This window comes from Hydra viridissima, unplaced genomic scaffold (assembly GCF_058129835.1).
Source record: "Hydra viridissima isolate aposymbiotic clone 2 unplaced genomic scaffold, HvirCarnegie_v1 scaffold_3, whole genome shotgun sequence".
NCBI lineage: Eukaryota > Metazoa > Cnidaria > Hydrozoa > Anthoathecata > Hydridae > Hydra > Hydra viridissima.
In genome coordinates this window covers 16,582,095-16,602,714 of record NW_028324302.1, presented here as the reverse complement: position 1 = coordinate 16,602,714, position 20,620 = coordinate 16,582,095, and the positions used below count along the sequence as shown (strand labels likewise).

Genomic DNA, 20,620 nt, shown 5'->3' with positions numbered 1-20,620 from the left:
CACATATGATAATGGAAGGTTGTGAGGACAGTGAAGATGATGATATTCAAGATTCGGATTCATTTTTTGCTTATACTACTACCTCTTCGAGCTTGACTGCATCAGAACCAGATTCTGAAGATAATAACACTTAAGAAAGTGATGACAATCAGTTAACAGACGTTCATCTAGCAGCCACTGCAGAAGATTTTATTAATGGCGCCGAAAAGAGCTAAAACAACGGGTGGTCCATCTAGAAATTCAAACCAATGGAAAGATGAGCCGAATATTGTAAAGCAAATTCAATTTACTGCCGATCCTGGTTTGAAGATAAATCAATAAACATACATTTGTGGTACTTTAAGAACTGACCGAAAGTCAAATCCAAAAGAGTGTACAAAAGCAAAACTGAAACAGGGAGACGTTGTAAGCAGAAGCAGAGTGGGTGTAGTGGTTGCTAAATAGAACAACAAAAGAGACGTGCTAATGATTAGCAACTTGCATTCGTTGCAAATGATTGAAATGACAAACAGGAGAGGAGAGAAGAAAATGAAACCCAACATTATTAAAGATTACAATCAATGTATGTCAGGAGTAGATAGGGCGGAACAAATGGTATCATGCTATGATTGCCTAAGAAAGACAATTAGATGTTATAAAAAAGTAGCACTTCATCTCTTTGGTTTTGTTTAATGCTTACTGTCTAAACAGCAAATATGGAGTAGATAACACAATTTCCTTGCTTAAGTTTAGAGATTTGTTGAGTAAACATTTAAATGAAATTGTGCCTAGAATCACCAGTAATAGTACTTGTCTTCAATACCACTACTTGTCTTCAATACCACCGAATGAAAAGAAAAAATTCCCAACCAAACCATGTCGAGTCTGCTCTAAAATAAAACGTAAAGAAACACGATATGAATGTGCTGTTTGTGAAAATAGACCTCCGTTATGTATTGGCGAATGTTTCAGAATGTATCATTCAACAGAATAGGTTTACACTTGAATTTTCATGAAATAAAATTAAATCAATATCAATGTTTTATTTTTATCTGTTTTAAGCTATTTCTGTCTTTATCCGCATTTTTTGTTAGGTTCCCTGGATTTTTAAAATAAAAACTTGAATGTTATATTTTCTGAAATCAAATGTGAAGCTAAGAAAAAAAAAAAAAAAAAGAACAGACAAAGCCAGTCATGCACATATGTTATTTGAAATAAGTTAGTATAACTACGAGTTTACTCGTAGTTGGCAAGCTTATGACGCCAACTTACTACGAGTATACTCGTAGTTGGCAAATAAATGACGCCAACTTACTACGAGTATACTCGTAGTTGGCAGCGAAAGTGTTAACGTATTTGAACGGAAGTTAAGACGAATGAAATAGTTATACAGTCGCTTAAATAAAGTTATTCAAAAAAAGACACGTATATAAGGTCAGAAATGAATATGCAGCTGTCTCAAAAAAACTGGATGCGATTGAAAGAAAGTTGTATATTTTTAATGAAGGTACACCCAGAAGCTTACCAAGAGGGGAAGGGGAGGGTGGTGGGCACGGTCCGCCAGGATGCCTAAACAATACCAAAGATAATACAAAATATAAATTTTGACGACGTTATTTCAGAGTTTGCAGCGGCCAAACTCAGAGAGAAGATATTTTAATTATATAATAAACACATATTATGAAAATATGTCTTTGGGTATTCGTTGTTATTGGGCTTTGGTATTTGTTCATTATTAGAAATATAGGTAATAATTGTTCCATGACGTAAATATTAAATTTTTTGCTTTTAACTTTTGATGGGGTGACACCACCAACTTCTGCCCTGTGATTGCCACCCGTGTCAGTTACGCCACAGGATATACTGTTAGTGCACCGTGCATAAACAAAAACCATCACAAAGTTCATGTGATATAAACAGTGTTTGAGTGGTATTAGAATGATGATGCAAACTGCGCAATTATAATTGAGAATTTGGGTCAATTAAGCAAAACTTTTAACTAAAAATAGTAATACAAATGTTAAAGTCCCTCAAATGCGCTTTTAAAACTGTTGTTGAAAATAAACTATTATTAAATTGCCAGTTATACTGAAATTTTTACACGCAATTCAATTTTAATTATAAACAAAAGCGTATTTAGAGCAAAAAGTATTTTAAATTTATATTTAATTTATGCATGATAAGTTTTCACTGTTGTTTTGATTATTGTTAATCCGATTTTGACTTTTTTCAAGTGAAAATGTAACAAACATTTCGCAACTAACTGCTTTTAACTCATAACTTTCAGTTTCAATTTGCGATGTCAGGAAAAAAAATGTCAATGTTCTTATGACCTCTACGTGACACCCTTAAGACAGGAAACTGTCAAAGATTGTATTTAAAATACTAAACATTGCATTTAAAAAAGAGCTTTGAAAGGTCGATAATTGCATAGCTTACCTTTGCTACGAGTTATGCATTTAATTCTTAATAAAGACAACAATAGTACACAATAAGTTAATGAAATAGATACTTAATATATGTAGAGGTAAAAACGCTTGTCTAAGCTATTAAATAAATCAAACATGTGAGTATGATACATATATATGTATCTGTATGTATATTTATATGTATGTATATATATATATATATATATATATATATATATATATATATATATATATATATATATATATATATATATATATATATATATATATTTGTGTGTGTATGTATCTGTATGTATATGTATGTATGTATGTATGTATGTATGTATGTATGTATGTATGTATGTATGTATGTATGTATGTATGTATGTATGTATGTATGTATGTATGTATGTATGTATGTATGTATGTATGTATGTATGTATGTATGTATGTAATATATATATATATATATATATATATATATATATATATATATATATATATATATATATATATATAAAATTAAACATGGAATAAATTCCATGTTTAATTTTACATACCAGTGTATCCTTTCTTAGAATACCCTTCTGTACACCCTTAAAACAGATTTTATCCTTAGGTCCAAGAATCTTTTCTTAAAGTTACTCCATTATTTCTACCTAAAAAGTTATGCTTAACTTCATTTTTTACCTCTATAACTTTTTTCTTTATGTATTATTCATTTTAGTGTTGACTTTTTTACAACATATATGTCCTATATCATCTTCTAATGAACATGTATAATAACTGAAAATCACATTCGTTTGCATTAATTTTTCAAAAAGTCACCACTAATAAAAACAAAAATATCAGTAATCATAAAACTGTTTTGTATTTTTAATTTCATTTTGCAATTAATTTAAATTTTGTTACATCTTAATATTAGACAAAATAAATTAGATATCTCAGAGTTTATACACAGAAGCAAATTCTCAGCAACTTTTACTACTCTTTCAGCACATATATTGATACACTGGATGTTTACAATAATTGATGGTTCTTTAATCTTGATATCTTCTTCAAGAATACCAAAATCATTTTTGTTAAAAACATGTTTCTAAAACCATATTTTTTGCCAATTACCACAAAGAAAATTACAAACTACTTCTAGTTATTCTCTAGATGAGTTAAAAATAGTCTAAATAACTTTAAAGTGCATAATCTGCTCTTGAATTCCATCTTGCACAATAAACAGATGGTAATTATTGGGAAAATATCCATTTTCTTTATAAACAAATATGGTTTTCATAAATTTTAAAGCAGTTTCATATCATCTCTTCATCCTAAATCTTCGAAGTTTAAAGAAGGACCATTTTGAGATGTTTCTATAAGATTTTTGTAATTTTTAAGTATGAATTGAACAAAAGAGTAATGTAAGTCAGGTGAGGTAGACTCTTCTGGAAATCCAGACTCAATGACCCACTTTAAAACTCTGTCCAGAACATGAAATTGACATGAAATATATCGTGGATTATCAAACCCAAGGTAACCAAATTTTTTTTTGTAGTTTAGTTACTAAAGCATTTTTTTACCAGAATTACCAGCAGTTGTATCTATTCCAATCATTTTTATACAGTTCCATAAATCAAAAAGATTAATAATTTCCACCAATAGTTTCTGCTTTACTATCTTTTAAGACAGAACAGATAATTTTATTTCTTTTGTATTTTTTTCCTGAACTACTACTTGGTGTTCACTGTGGCTAAAAGATTTTTCATCAAAATGGAGAGACCAATTTTTATTCTTTAAATTGATATGGTATTTTCAAGTTTTTTGCTTCTCTCATAGTTGCTTTGTATATTGAAGACTTAGGTGTGTCTACATTTAATCTAACATATTTAACAAAAAAGTGCTTACTGCAGCAACTTTTGATACCTTGATGATACCTTTGCAGTTGTTGATTATTTTACAACTGATGATGTTTTACAATACCTTGTTTTTCTGGAGTTAGTGTCAGATATTGGTGGGTTGAAATATTCATCCCCACTAGTCTCAATTGTCAAAGTAACAGTATTAGTATATTCCATAGGTCATTCCAGTTTTCTTTTTGGGAGTTTCTGATTCTCTTTGATGGAAAATTTTTTTTTGGGGTTAGCTACTTTATTAGAGTAACCTGCTATTTCCTGTGTTTCTATCTACACATTAAATTTTTTTTTTCTTTACTTCTTAGCCACATACCCTTCAATCAGTAATATCAAAGAACTGAGAAAAAAAAATTTTAACAGATTTTTTTGGGTTTCTTAAATATCATAATCTGATATAAGGATTCCTACGATGAACAGATTGCTTTGATAAAGTTGGAAATGAACATTTTTACCAAAATTCTATCAGTTCCATGCAGGCACACAATTGATTTGAATCTTTTAGTTAGTGTAGCTTTAGATGCTATTCTTTTTAAACTGTTTAAATCGTCAATCCTCTCATTAAGTTTCCTAATAACATTTTGGAACTTATCTTTTTCTAAATTCTTTTTCCAATGTTTCTTGTTTTTGCTTGTTAAGTTCTTTGATTGATTTTATGACATTTTAAAAAATAAAGTGTTAATGAAATTATTCAGTTACATAAAAAAAAAATTTGAAAAATATACATTTTCAAAATATAGATAAATTAGCTTCAATTTGGATGAAATATTACAATTTTTTATTTGTATGTATATATATATATATATATATATATATATATATATATATATATATATATATATATATATATATATATATATATATATATTTATATATATATATATACATATATATATATATATACTTAGTTACTATGCTTGTCAATTTGAATTGCTTTTAATTCTATTGTAGTATTTCAAATCTTTAGAAAATATTTAATGGAAATTCAATGAAATGTAAGCAAAGGAAAAAAAGTTTTTTCCCTACCTTGATGCAATTGCATGAATTGAAGCTTGGAAATCTTTCAGTACAGAGTCCAAATTTTGATGGAGTATTTATCTTGTTTTAGGTTTTCTCAATTTGTGTTAAAATGTTTTCTTTTATGGTTTTATTCTTTTAAGTTATATCTTAGTAGTCTTAATGCATTTGTATGATAAGTTAAATATAGTTATATAATAGTATTACTTTAGGTAATACTTTAATAATAATAGTTTAAATAGTTCATTTAGCTTTTCTTATCCATCTGTTTTATATTTTAGATCTTAAGTGCAGTTCTATCTAGAGCCACAACAATGGTTTATGATTTCGGTTTTTTAAGTTACTCTACGGAATACCATGAAGAGAATAAATCAATAACTAAAAGGATACCTTTATCAAATGAGTGTATTGAGCTAATAAAACATATAAAAGATAGCAAATCTACAAAGCCCATGTTGTTTGATAAAACAATTGATCCAAAATCTTTTGTACCTTTTGAAGTAATTGCTAAGATCTTTTTCAAATATGGCCAGAGCATTGTTGACATGTAATAAAATTTTTTTTTTTTTATTTTTGTTTTAATGGTACAGAAATAGTTAACAATAACATTTTAAAAAATGTTTTTCTTAGTATCTATAATTTTTTTGTTGTAGCACAGTTTTTTTTTAAGCATCAAAAGAATTTTGATCAAGACATTTTTCCTTTTAAGCATCAAAAGAAAATATTTTTCCTTGCATAAAGTTAATTACTATAAATCCTACAATCTTAAAATTTTTGTCCCCAAGTAATTAGCAACAATTTTAAAAAGTGACCTTTTGTAACAATTAACTTTTTAATTAAGGTATTTTCTGTAAACTTTGTCATCTTTGTTGTTTAGGAAAGTAAGGCTATTTTAAATCTTTTTTTCAGATATAAATTACCCTTTTTTCCTAAAGTGGATAAAGTACAATTGTCATCTTCTTTTGAACAAAGTTCAGAAAGCAGATTATCATCAGTGTCTTCTGAAAATATTCAAGAATCTTCTCCATTCTCAAAAAGTTTTAATGAAAAGTTGGTTGACTATACAGATTACAATGAATTAGTTGCTGAACTGTTTTTAAGGTATTATGTTTCTGCTTTCTTTTTTTTATTAATGACAGTATTTAGGCTCAAGATTGAAAACTTTTTAGTTCTTTTTTCAAGTGTATTTATTCAACATTAAAAATGTTAACTAACTAAATTTTATTTCTATTTTTATTTTTTGAACTAATATAAGATTTCTTTCATTTTAGTCATGGAACATGTCAATATGAAATAGCTGAATACTTTATAAATCTTGAGTAAGTTTCCAAACATTTTATGCATATTGTTTTGTAAAAGATGTGTAACTCAAATTAGTTTTAGAAATTTGGTTTTATTTGTATGAAAAGTTTTTGCAAATACACAATGCACTTCAAAATGTTAAAAGTTATTTTTATAAGAAATTTCAACATGAAACAAAATATATAATATATATAAACAAAATATATAAACAAATAAAAATTTACAAATTTGATTTAAAAGTTACTTTTTTAATTCAGTCCCAAAAGGAATTTTATGCCTTGTCGTCTTGTGGAGCCTAATGAAGTGAATGAGTCTATGAACGTTTTCAGAACACTTAAAGTAAGTAAAGCTCAAAAAGCCTTAAAATTTTTTATTGAAAGGTATAACAATAGAACTTACATTACATGGTCCATTTTATTTTAGCTCTCTTGTGTTATGTCAAGTGTGCAATTAGTAGTGTTGTTATTGACTTCAACTAAATCAACTAAAACTCGACTAGTTGAAAGTTGAAATTCATCTACTTTGAAAAATTGATTAGTCAATTTAATCAGATTTCCTACTACTCAATTAAAAGTTGATTTAATCGCGTAATCTTCCTAACATCCTAATTTTTTTTTTTTACTTGATTTAATATTATCAATCTTTAATATTGTTATGATGCTGACCAATCAGTAAAAAGATGTCTTTATAAGTAGTTTATCTTGTAAATTATTTATAAAGATTGAGCCAAGTGTAAGACTATAATTCATTGCGGCTTTTTTAACTCAACCAAAGTATCTGAACATTGAACCTAATTTGCTGTATCACAAAAACTTAACTCTTAGCGTACTGCATGTAGCACCAGTTCATTAATGTTTCTATTTTCTCATTATAGTTACAAATTGATGCTTTTTAAAGCAAATTGTTAAGTAATGTGTTATGGTACTCAGTTAAGGATGCAAAAAAATTTTATAAATCTGCCAACCTAATAGACTGCCACCTCTGATAGATTAGATGAATTAAACATCGAACAAAGAAAATGCTCTTGATATAACAACAGCATATGTTATTATAACAGTATTACACACCAACTAGTTTTTTTGTTTACTTTCTCAAAGTTCTATTTGTTTCATAGCTCCTAAAAAATAAATGGTCAAGCAACATTAAAGTGTGTGATTATAGTAAAATTTTTTATTCAAATATTTCGCTTTTAGTTGATGTAGTCAATTTTAAAAATGGCTTTGAAAAATACATTAATTGATTTAGTTGACAGTCGAATTAATTCAAAGTTGTAGCAACACTAGCATTTAGCTTAATTTTTCCTACTTTTTTTTTGATTTTTAGAAAAAAAAAAGAAGCTCAGCTGTTAAAGGTGAAAAAATTGCCTTTTTTTTTTACTTAGTTTTTTTTTTTTTTTTTTTTTTTTATGGTTTAAAATTATAAAAGATTTTTCTATTTAGACTCTATTCCAGAAAGATGCAAAGGGAATCATTCAGAAACAGTATTTTTTCAATTATTTTTTTTAATTAACTTTTTTTAAATTCTTAAATATAGCAAATAAGGCGTCTTATCTCAGAATTCGCATAATAATTATTTTAGCAATATTATCAGTTTTTATACTTTTAAATTTGTGTTGTTGTTTAATCTAAAGTAAAAAAATTTTGTCAATTTAATCAGGTCACAAATAGAACGTTGTTATTTTTTTTAACTCTCAAAAATACATTAAAGTTAAAATTCATAAGTTTTAAACATTCAACTCCAACGCCATTTTGAAGACATGGATAATTAAAATTTATTTTTCTTGAAAATCCTTACAAAAATGTAATAATGAGAAGTGAAATATTTTTTTCTTATTAGTCTTAAAAAATAGTTGAGAAATTTTTCAGTTTAGAAATATAAATATTCAGCTGATAAAATTAATTCAAGTGAGTGCTAGCAATTATTTTGAGATCCTTAAACTTTACAGAGTTCCATTTGCTGTAATAGGGGATACAATGGAATATAGAATGTTGTTAAATAAATCCCAACAGTTATCTGTTTTAAAGGTCGAAGTTGTTATTTAAATGGTCCATATGGGTGTACATATTATACTTTAATAGCTTTTTCTAAATAATGAATTCCTTCCATCATTAAATGCAATGAAATGAAGCATAAGTGCTAACTATAAATATATCAAATTTTATCTAATTGATATCTAGATTATTTTGCTTTTTTTTTTTTAACATCAACAAATGTAAAATAACCTGCTTTTTTCAATTCCCACTTTTTTTTTTAAGGCTGATGGCATCTTTAGGTATTAGGTTGAGCTCTACTCAATTAAAGTTGTAAATAATAGTTACATTGCACATCAATTAACTTTTTCTTTTTAATTTTCTTTAAAAATGAATTTTACACTAAATTCAAACTTACTATTACATAATAATATGTGGACATTTTATGGTCTTTGCGAACATTTAATGGTCTTCACTTTGTAGTACAAACTTTTGAGAAGTAATTTAACTATTATATTTAGTTTACTTTTCTGATTAATAATTTAACACTTTTAATAATTCACTAATTCAAATGCTGTTAAGATAGAGCGCCAGGCAATATCTATGACAGCCAACACAATAGTTGTCTAAAAATTTAGCTGCAACCTGTTTTTCTTGTTCGATATTATCTGCAAATCAATCAGCTTAAGTCTGGATTTAAAGTCTTTGACTAATGTAGACTCCACTACCGGTTCTGGTAAATTATTCCATCCAAAGAGAACCCTATTTGTAAAGAAGTGTTGTCTACTTAAACAATTTTTAACAAACTTTATTTTATTCTTAAATTTAGCAAAGATAAATGAACTGCATCAAAACTAATCAGTTCCTCAAATTTAATTACACCATGGAACAATTTAAACTCAAGTAGAAACTATTAATGAAACTCTCATTTTAAATTTCTTCAAAATAAATCTGCTTTAACAAAAACAAAAACTGCTTTGAGTAAGATGGTAAGAATTTTTATAGATTTTTATAAAAGTTCTCAAAGTTAGGGGAAATCAACCAATTTTTAGTTATATGGTGACAATTTAAATTTTTGTTTGTATTATTGTCATGGAATTACCCAAAAAACTAAAATAGCTAAAAAGCTAATATATTGTAAAAATGTTAAAAGCAGTAAAATTTTTTTCTTTTTTGCTTTTATAGGATAAAGCTGTATACAAAAATGCATTGAAATGTGTGTTACATCCTGTTTTATCTACTTTGAATGAATCTTTGCCTTTTCCACTTTCAACAAGGTAATCTCTTTTCTACATCTTTTTTTTTATAAAATAAATTTAAGAAAAAAGTATTTGCATTTACAGCAAAAAAATATTGCAGTATAAATTTTTCTCTTGCTTAAAAAATATAGGCTCTCCATTATCAATTTCACTTTAACTGATAATGTTATGTAGAGGGGGAATGCTGCTTTCCAAACAACTTTATATATATATATATATATATATATACATATATATATATATATATATATATATATTGATTCAGCAGTATAACAAAAAAAATTTACAGAAGGAAAAAGTAAGATTATTTTCAACTTTAAATCAGATCATTAATTGATGCCATATCAATTGTTCTTAATAACCTTCGTTCATCTATGAGATATAAACTCAATAAGTTTGTCAATTTTAACTTGATTTATTTGTGACTAGGAAGTTTGAAGCTTTTTATACATTACTTTAGCATTTTTTAAACCTCCCATGAAAATATACTTTATCATCAAGTTGTTTCCATAAATTCTCAATAGGATTTATGTCAGGTGATTGAGCAGACCATTGGATTACAGTATTTTAATTTGTATCAAACCATGGTTTAATGAGTTTTGTGTTAATCATAAAAGATTACCACAAAAAATGGTAATCTTTTATGATTAACACAAAATAAATTGTAGATTTGCCATAGATCAGTATTGATGTTTACCATAGGAGCATATTTTCATCTTTGTTTTTGTCCATTATACCTTCTATACAATAGAGTAGTCCCAATACAAAAAATCCTGATAAGCACTCCCAGACCATCAAGCCTTTGACGTACCCATGTTTTACAGTTACAATAGTGTAGACTTGTTTTAATTTGCTAACTGATCTTCTCACACTTTGTTTAGCATCTGAACCTTTCAACTTAAACTTCAACTCACGTGACTATAATATTCCATTTCATTGTTCTACAATCCAATTTCTGCCTTTGGGAACTCCAAAAATGCATTTTGGTTCTTTTCCAATATAAATGATTTTTTTGCTGCACCATGGCTATACAACTCTGCATCATTCAGTTGTTGCAGTATTTTCTCAAATATTGACTTCAAATTTGTGAGTTATACAGTACTGTGAATAAGTTTTAGCCCACCATAAGTTTATAATTATTTTTGATTTTATCGTAAAAATATGAAAGACTTATGAAGTAAAAAAAATCAGGTTTATAGACATATATTATAAACAAAAATATCTATAAATAATTTGATAAAATATGATACAAAAAGAAAGAACAATTAATACTTCGTATGTCCGCCTTTTGCATTGATCACAGAAGCAAATCTCCTGGGAAATGATTTATATAAATTTGTAATGAAATTTTGTGGAGTATTGTCCCACTCTCTTTTTAAATATTCAAAAACATTCTTCGACATTTTTGGGGTTATATTCAGCCTTTTTTTTATCCAAATAATCCCAAACATGTTCAATAATGTTCAAATCTGGACTTTGAGAAGGCCAGTTCATTACTTCAAGAACTCCCTCCTCACACATGTCCTGTAAATATTTTTTTGCCACTCAGGAACAATGTTTGGGATCATTGTCTTGCTGTAGAATGAAATTATTACCAATTAGTCTCATTCCAGATGGTATTGCATAATGTCTTAAAATTTCTTTGTACTGTTCTCCTGTCAGTTTGCCATCAATCTGATTAAATCACCTACTCCAGATGATGAAATACAACCCCAAACTAAAACAGAACCTCCCCCATGCTTAGTTGTTGGATGAAGACAATCAGGGCAATAAGCCTCTCCTACCCTTCTTCTTACATACTGTTGTCTTCTGCTACCAAACAATTCAAATTTTGATTCATCTGTGTATAGTACATGGTTTAACATTCCTTGCAACCAACTATTATGCTGTTTTTCATATTTAAGTCTTTTTTATTTATTGCCACGACGTAGTGAAGGCTTTCGAACTACAACACACCCTCTTAACCCAGCTTTTAGCAAATGTCGTCGAATGCAAGATGAGGAAACATTTGTCTTGGGCTTGTTCACTGGAGGTTTTTTTCTGATTTTGCAGAGACACATTTTAAAAATAATTTATATCATGTTTTGTAAGCTTTGGAGGTCTTCCACTTCAAAATTTTATCCTCAAGAGATCCCGTGTCTTTAATTTTTTTTATAATTTCTCTAATGGCTGTCCTTGAATATTTTGTTATTTGGACAATTTGTCGTTGAGAATAACCTTCTTCATGAAGCACAATAATTTTTTTATGTTCCAGTAGTGGAATTTTACCCATTTTATTACTTATATAACAATAAAAATGGTATAACAAAAGAAAAAAAAAAAACGTAAAGTAGAAGTTTCGCTCTTAGAAAAACAAAAAAAAAAATTAAACACACAGTATCTATGAAATATCTTTGTAAACTGTACTATCATCTAATATGAAGCTTTCACAGCAATAAATAAACAAAAATGCAGGAGCAAACTAAAAACAAACGAGCTGATACAGATTGGGTTTAGATCAGCATACAATAAAAATAAACACGTTAGATATCTAAATACAAAAATCTATGTAAAATTTTGATAAATATTACTTTTGTTTGTTAAAATAGTGTTTAGTATTGTTTGAAGTTAGACAATATTTTATATAAAAAAATAATTGGAAGCCATTATTCAAAATCTATTAAAAAAACATGAGTTTTAATAAGTGGGCTAAAACTTATTCACTACTGTATATCTAGTATTAGTAAATAAATTCTTTTTTCAAGTATCTAACAATTTTACAATCAGTATGAAGAGTATGTATGTATGTATGTATGTATGTATGTATGTATGTATGTATGTATGTATGTATGTATGTATGTATGTATGTATGTATGTATGTATGTATGTATGTATGTATGTATGTATGTATGTATGTATGTATGTATGTATGTATGTATGTATGTATGTATGTATGTATGCATGTAGCATGCATGCATGCATGCTTGCATGTATGTATGTATGTATGTATGTATGTATGTATGTATGTATGTATGTATGTATGTATGTATGTATGTATGTATGTATGTATGTATGTATGTATGTATGTATGTATGAGGAGTACTTTTCTTTGGTTTAAATGCTCAGCTTCAACAGTTATTTTGGTTTTATATTTACTAACTAATCAACTTTTAACTGCTTTTATACTTTTTACATGATTTACTTGTTGTTCCAGCTTGTTGCAATCATCAATAATTTTTTTGTTTTGAAAACACTCTTATATTTATTATGTGCTGTTCAACTACAGTTTTATTGTAAATTTCTACTAAATAACGTTGTAGTGTTTTATGTAAAATAAAAGACAAGTTATAAAACTATTATATCTTCCTTAGTTAAAACCCAGATTTTAAGTTAACAGCTTATGATTAAATTGAAGTGTTGTTCTACTATTTAACAGTTTTTATTTTTTCATGAAATATGTAAACTATTATCAATTATCAGAACACAGATTGAATGAGACTGAAAATATTCAATTTGTTTTCTAGTTAAGAATATCAAATAATTCAAACCTTTTGAGTTATTATGTGCGAGGTAAACTTCTGAAATATTATGTGTAAGATAACCATAAGAATTGACTGGTAGTTAATCAGTTATAAGGTGGATGTTATGCAACATGTGGTTAATTTATATGACGATTGTTTTTAGATATTTCTCATTGAAGTTTAGTACTTTAGAGAAAATAAAGAATTATTGACCTAAGACCATAGAGCAGTAACCTAATAAAACACTTTATATAGTGTATAAACCTCTAGCGTTTTTTTCACAAAAAGATAGCAAAAAGAAAAATTTAACTGCAACAAAAAAAAACTGTTAGTTACACCATTCTTCTCAAATGCCAGTACAGCAATAAACCAAATTTTGTTTACCATTTTATGCACTAGAGGGCAATTTAAACAGAGAATGACTAAAAACATTTTTGCTTGTTGTAAAATAGTAGTTTATCATGTTAAGTACATGCATAACATATAAAGTAAAAAAAAAGTGGATTAACCGCATTATTGTATAACACCACCTAAGTATTCTCAGGGTTTTGGCATTTGATAATGGACACAATGATAGTTCATTGAATTTAGTAGATCTGCAGATGAAGTGTTCCATTTATTTAAAAACTTTAACACATTACACCTTACTATCTGTGGTATCATATGGTGTGGCATAAAATTACAGTCCAAGATATTAAAAATTTGACTTATTGCCTTTTTTCACAATGGCAGGCCAAATCTAAAATTTTGCTTATTGTAGATTTTTTTTTTATTCCAAAGAGTTAGTTCTTAAAAGTTAGATTTCAAAAAGCCACAAACCTAATTGAATCTTGATTTCCTCATGCTGGATAGTCATTTTGCATAAATTTGGACTAAATATCATAAGTTACATCCATGTTAAACCTTATTTTGTCTTTTGAATGAAAAGTTGAATTCAATAAGTCAACAAATTTTGTTGTGTAGTTTAGTTATTAAAATCACTTGTTTTTATCTGTGTTGATCATTTTTAAACCAGTTTTGGCCAGATTTAATTACAAAACTCAAGTTTGAAGTGCTGCACAATGCACTATATCACTGATAATAAAAAAAAGAAATAGGCTGATAACCAGAAAACCATTCACTATTTTTCAAAAGAGATCAGTTATGAGATATGAGATATCAGTTATCAATTATCAGTTATGAGATATCAGTTATCAATTATGAGTACACAAATTTTGTTAAAAAAAAAAATTTTTTTTAATATCATTTTTATTCAGTGTTCTTTACCAGTTTAAATTGAGAAATTCCATTTTTGGGAAAAAATTAGAAACTGACAGTTTTCTGGTATAAAAAATCTATTTATGGATGCCGTTATTCTAGTTATATATACATAACTAGAATAACTGCATCCATAAATACTGGTATACCAGTTATTCTTGTTATGGGGGCAGACAATTTTTGTCTCCTACTTATACTATTTCTTTTTTTTTTTTTTTATGGATATGTATGTTTATTTTAGTTATAAATAAAAAATAACTTATCTCAATAAGCAATCCTTATGTGGAACAGTATTTAATAATTAAAGCAAGCATTGTAGACATTGTCCTATGTATTATTGAGTGCAGACTTTAGGCACACTTTTGATTTAAACAAAACTTTGAGGCTAAGGGATGCAATCTTTCCTCAGACATAAAAGCAAGGGGTTTCATGTTTGGGCTTATCAATTAGTTATTTTTGTTTTTACATGCATAAAACTATTTGCCTTTGATACTTCATGCATTTTGTTCTTCTTGCAGTACTATTACACATCAAAAATATAAATAAATGTTTAACAATGTGTTTAGTGTTTTTGGCAAAAAAATTTAGACATGCGTGATCAACTTTGTTTCTGGCATTCTGGGACAAAAAACCTATACTGAAAAAAATTAATAAAAGAAGCACCATTAACTACCATTCTATGCGCAGACTGTGACAAAATATTTTTAAAAAAGTGAATGTTAGAAATGAGATGAAACAGACATTCAGATTTCGGCTTAAAAAATTTTTTATCTGGTCTCATTGTAGGGCTTTTCATATCAATCAGCAATACTCTAAACAACTTCAACTGATATTAAGTTTTAAAATTTTTCACTGCTGGATCATTATAAAATATTAATGCAATATTGACAGTATACCACTCCCTTAAAGAGACCCATATTTTTAATTGTACGCTGAAAAAGTGCTGGAACTTGTATTACAAATTCAACACTAAATTCTACTTAGATGAGAGTAAGTTATAAGTTAAATAGTTTTCATGTAACCTACATTACCAGTAACAGCCAATAACTGGCTGTAAAATTTAGTTAGATATACTTTCTCCTAAAAAAAAGAAGGTCAATTTTCAGGACAACTTTGGTACCTAAGTGAAGATTTAATGTCAAATACAACCAAGTAGCATTATTAAGTGCAAAAAACTTACACTGTAAAAACATACTACATGCTTTAAAATTTTTGACCAAGAAAAGATGCCTTGGGGGAAAGACAAGTTAAAAGTTGACTTATACTATTATGAGTGTTGATAAAAACAATTACATGTTTTAATTGAGTCTCAAATGCTATAAAAGAGGCAACCTCAGTGACTACTTGCTTAAATCAATCAATATTTAAGGAATCAAACAAACAAACAAAAAAGCTTTGTATTTACTTTTTCTTTTTCTAACTTTCTATTGAATTAGATATAAATGACCTAAAAATGAAAACTTGCAAAGGGCTCAGGGATTTGTGCATAATATTGGAAACACCCCTAACCTGCCATAGGCTTGTAGAAACCTCATCTTTTCTAAAAGATATTGACATTATAGCTCTTTGCTTTGAATGTTCAGAAATAAGACATCAAGTACAAAAATATGCAAAGCTTAAATGTGAGCCTATAAAAGTTAGAAAATGGTTTTCATAATTTGTTCTAAGCTCTTCCTATCCCTTTGATATCAGTTTTGATGTTGGGAAGGGAGTTTATCAAAACTGGAGAACATAAACTAAGAGTATTTTGTGAAGCTAGCTGCAGTATCAGAGCAAAAGACAGCTAACAAGTATGACAGAAATTTTGTTAAAAGCTTTACTAAAGTAAAGATAAGGAAAGTAATCTAGTTGTGAGACAGAACTTAAAACATCATTGAAGATAGAAGAGTGAAATTAAAAAATATATTTAATAAGAACTACTTATTTAGTTATTGAGTTTGTCTTGTTGCTTAATATTGAATACAAATTATTTTAATATTGAATACAAATTATGATCCATAAATTATTCAAGCTTAGATGGTAGGGGAGAAAGTAATGATAGTTAAAGGGAAGGGTCAGCATTTTTAAAATCTCCCTCCTTTTTTTTAAACTCATTTAATCATGCCTCATTATTATATTTGCATAACTTTTTAAAACTATTTGATAAACCTAAAGCTTGGATCTCAAAGCTTGTTATTAAGTAAATTTAATTTTGGTTGGTTTTTTAGAAATAATACAAAATCAGATTCATTCTGCAACTTTACAAATATTGATGATAACTTAGCTGCTGGGAAACTTCAAAGAGTTTTTCAAATGAATAATGTTCATCGGGAGAGCATTGTTAAACAATTAGGCAGTACTTTAAATGAGTGCAATAAAGCACAGGTAAATTTTTAGATCTTGTACATTAAAAAGAAGCTTATTAAATTTTCTCATTTTTTATTTTAACAACTTTGTTTTTTTGATCTAGTGATTACTTTGGTGGTTTTTTTTTAGGTACTTGCTGAAGATTTATACAATCAGAAAGAAATTTTGAAATCTGATAAACATTTGTTCTACAATCATGATGACCCTTGTTATGAGAATTGGAAGCGAGATCAAATCACTCTACTAGATACTTTATTTGCAAACTGGTGCAATGGTTGCACATCATCAATTGAATTTAATTTAAAAGATAATATAGGTTACCATTCCCAGTTTGAAACATTGGTTTATAAACTCCTAAAGTAAGTTTATGAGTTTTTGTTGTAAAGGGTGGCACCAATAAATTTTACCTATTGCACCATGATATAAAAACAAAATTTTGTAAAAAAAATGTTTATTTTATTTATAAATTCAAACATGTAAAACAAATGCACTGTTTTTAATTTACCCATTACTCAATATGACCACCCTCAGTTGCTACAATGGTTTCTAAATTGGACTAAAATGCACAACAGGTCTTGGTGATGATGCCCTTGCTCACATGAATCATCACCTCAAAACAGCTATCTTGACAGCATTTATATTACTATAGGGGACTTTAACTGAGTTATTTTGGTCTTATGGGTAGGTGGGGAGTCCTGTTAGAACACATACTCCCTTTTGTTTGCCTTAGAGTCTGTCCAGGGTTTAACAACATCCTTCAAAACCTATCAAGCTAGCAGTTTGGTCCTTGAGGTTGTTTAGCGTGTGGTAGCTTTTACTTTGAATGTCTCCCTCATGAAATTTATCAGGAGCTGACCACTTCTTATGGCATAGGACTTCATTTCCAGATTTTATGTGATTGTTTTTGAGGTGCATGGACTTGCTTTAGTTTTAGTCAATCTGTTCAGTGACTGTGGTGACAAAAGTCTCATTTTCTATATGTTGTAGCAAGAAGGTTGTTTTTTTTGTTAGGGACTAAACATCACAGAGTCTCAGCACTATCATAATCCCTTTTTACTTAGTTAACTAAGCTCTTGTGTAGCTTGAAGAATTCGATAATCTTTTTGGGTGTTCTTTCAGTGCAAAGTGCAAGAATAATATAAGCTCTCTTGTCATATTTAATGGATATTATGTTTATAATTTTAGCTACTGTAGATTTTGAAAGATAATAAATACATATTTAATATTACATACAGGTCTCAATAAATGTTTGTATTTAATATATTATGCAACAAAGTTCATCCTAATTTACTTCTGCTACAATTTATATAAGAAGGTTTATTTAGTGTGTTTTGAGCAAAAGGTTTTGTACTGGGAGTTAAGAGGGACCTGTGAAAAATTTATATAAGAAGGTTTATTTAGTGTGTTTTTAGAAAAAGGTTTTGTACTGGGAGTTAAAAGGGACCTGTGAAAAAATTTTAAAAGCTGAGCTTCATTTGTGTAATTTATGTAAAGTCATTGCAAATAAAAATCAGCTTATATTTAAAAGTTGTTGTAAAATGTTGAATTCTAAAAATCTTATTAAAATGAATGAAAATTATATCTTGTCTTTATGATTGTTAGTTTTTTTTTTATTATTGATTAAAAATTGTATTTAAACTTGTTGAAAATTGCTTGTTTCAGTTAAAATTGTAATTTTTTTTCTTTAGATTTGATTTAAAAGAACAAGAAGAAAAAGGAAAAAAGGAAAATAAAAGTGTATTAACATCTTCATCACTCAAACTTTTAAAAGAGTTTGGATTAAGATTCGGTGTCGGAGAGGTTTTTAGAAAAATAACCATTTTATCAAGCGTAATAGAGTGAGTTTTATAGATGATGTTTTTATTTATTTAAAATTTAAAAAAAGAGTATTGTTTTTTAATTTTATTTACGGAATTTATTATGTTGGTAAGTCAATAATGTGAGAGTTATAAAAAGAAACAATTTTACTGCAAAACTCTTAAAGTATCTGTTTGAGATGCAATTATTTATTAATAATCTTTCTATTGTAATTTTAAATTTTAACTACCATAGTTCTTTGTGGTAATTAAAATTTTGCAGCATTTAACCTAAAGATTTTATTTCCATCAACACATTCAATGTTCTGCAAAAGTTGGCTTGTATCAGATATTATAAAATAAGTTTTGCTAATCAAGTTATTTAATAGTCATTCGGTTCTTGTTTATGTTCCCTTAAAAAGAAAGAAAGAAAAGAGAAAAAAAGAATTAGTATTATTATATATAAAATGAAATTAATACATATACTTAGGGGTATCCAGAAGTTATGATATAATGAATTAAAAGAATAAAAGAGAAAGATGTTAACAACTTTAATTAAATGCTCAAAATATTCACCTTTATCATATGTGCACAGCTGTATACTCTCCAGATACTTCATGAACATCTTTAGCCACTCTTCTTTGGGTAATGTAGCATTTGGGTAATCTCTGTAATTTACTTTTTTAGACTATGGACATCTTTACTGTCAGTTAGGTGTTGCCTGATTTTTGCTAAAAAAAGCAACACCTGACTTATGGTCTTCTATGCATGTTTGAGCATGCATGGTTTTTCCTTTATTCTGGTAGTAGGTTAGAAGGAGCCTGTTGATTTAAACATGACAGTAACCATGCAATTAGGACTCAAATTTATTTCAATAAATGACTGTTCTTGGGGGTTTCCTAGCACCCATCTATGATGGATTTGATTACTTGCAGCTAACTTGTCTCAAAAATATTCTGGATTTGTCACTTGCGAAAGTGTCACACAATCACTATTTCCCTTCATTGAGTTTTACCAAATATTACTGGCAAAAGGCTACATGCTTTCCTTTTTGACCTGTCATAAGCTGATGGGAAACTTGGTGTGATGCAAGTATTTGAAGATAAAGATGACCCTGAATGATTATTTTAACAGCACTGCAGGACGATGATGTTTGGACTTCAAGTTAATATAAAGAAATACAGAATTATTGTACACTTACAATAAAATTTTTTTTAGCTAACTAGAGTTTCAAAATAAAGTGAGATATGCTTGTTTAGCACACAATTAAATGTTCTACATCACATGATGTAATACTTTCAGATTTTTTTTTTTATTTTTATTGAAATATACAACCGAAATTGTCATTACTACTGGTTACACCGCAGTTAAAGTAACAAAAGTAACTAGTTGATAAAATTTTGGTATTTTTTTCAGCTGTTTTGTCTATGATGATTGGTACTTGTGTTGCATGGAATATTGTTTAACAGATACAATTGATTTTCTGAAAAAAGAAGATCAGCGCTGTTTCATAAAAGAGGTATGGATGAAAAATTATTTATTTCTTAAATAGATTGAACAGTGTCGGTGGTGCTGTATTGCATTCTTATCATCATTATACTGTTGTTGTAATTCTAAGTACATTAATCTACAGGCTAATTGCCTTAAACTTTCTGTTACCTGAACAATTCACTTCTTTTTTGGCACTTTAAGCATTAATCCCTAGAGGATATTAGTAATAAATTATTCCCAGGAAATAAAAGTGATTAATGGAGTTACGTTTTAAAATTCAATCCTTTGTTGAAAAACTTAAGACATTTGTAGAATAGGAGTAGGCAGATTATTATATTATAGCTTGAAATTAAGTTACACGAAAAAGACTCAAAAGAATGATAGTTACAAAACT

The 20,620-nt window shown here is 27.8% G+C and overlaps 1 protein-coding gene across 5 annotated transcripts in view; it reads left to right on the top strand.

Annotated features, from left to right (window-relative positions):
- The first annotated feature begins 2,345 nt into the window (after positions 1 to 2,345).
- The window catches only part of LOC149891208 (uncharacterized), a 33,753-nt gene continuing 15,478 nt past the window's right edge, over positions 2,346 to 20,620 (top strand). The window contains exons 1-13 of one of the 5 annotated variants that reach the window (XM_090082791.1): positions 2,346 to 2,545; positions 5,256 to 5,378; positions 5,587 to 5,852; positions 6,215 to 6,406; positions 6,577 to 6,624; positions 6,865 to 6,946; positions 7,931 to 7,958; positions 8,047 to 8,087; positions 9,763 to 9,854; positions 16,801 to 16,957; positions 17,069 to 17,298; positions 18,628 to 18,777; positions 20,152 to 20,254. In XM_090082791.1, the coding sequence (XP_089938917.1) occupies positions 5,277 to 5,378; positions 5,587 to 5,852; positions 6,215 to 6,406; positions 6,577 to 6,624; positions 6,865 to 6,946; positions 7,931 to 7,958; positions 8,047 to 8,087; positions 9,763 to 9,854; positions 16,801 to 16,957; positions 17,069 to 17,298; positions 18,628 to 18,777; positions 20,152 to 20,254 (1,491 nt within the window). In that variant the 5' untranslated portion in view covers positions 2,346 to 2,545; positions 5,256 to 5,276. Of the gene's footprint in view, positions 2,546 to 3,771; positions 3,912 to 5,237; positions 5,397 to 5,586; positions 5,853 to 6,214; positions 6,407 to 6,576; positions 6,625 to 6,864; positions 6,947 to 7,930; positions 7,959 to 8,046; positions 8,088 to 9,762; positions 9,855 to 16,800; positions 16,958 to 17,068; positions 17,299 to 18,627; positions 18,778 to 20,151; positions 20,255 to 20,620 lie in introns of those variants that run through there. The other 4 variants (XM_090082795.1, XM_090082794.1, XM_090082790.1 and 1 more) reach the window with 4 other exon arrangements.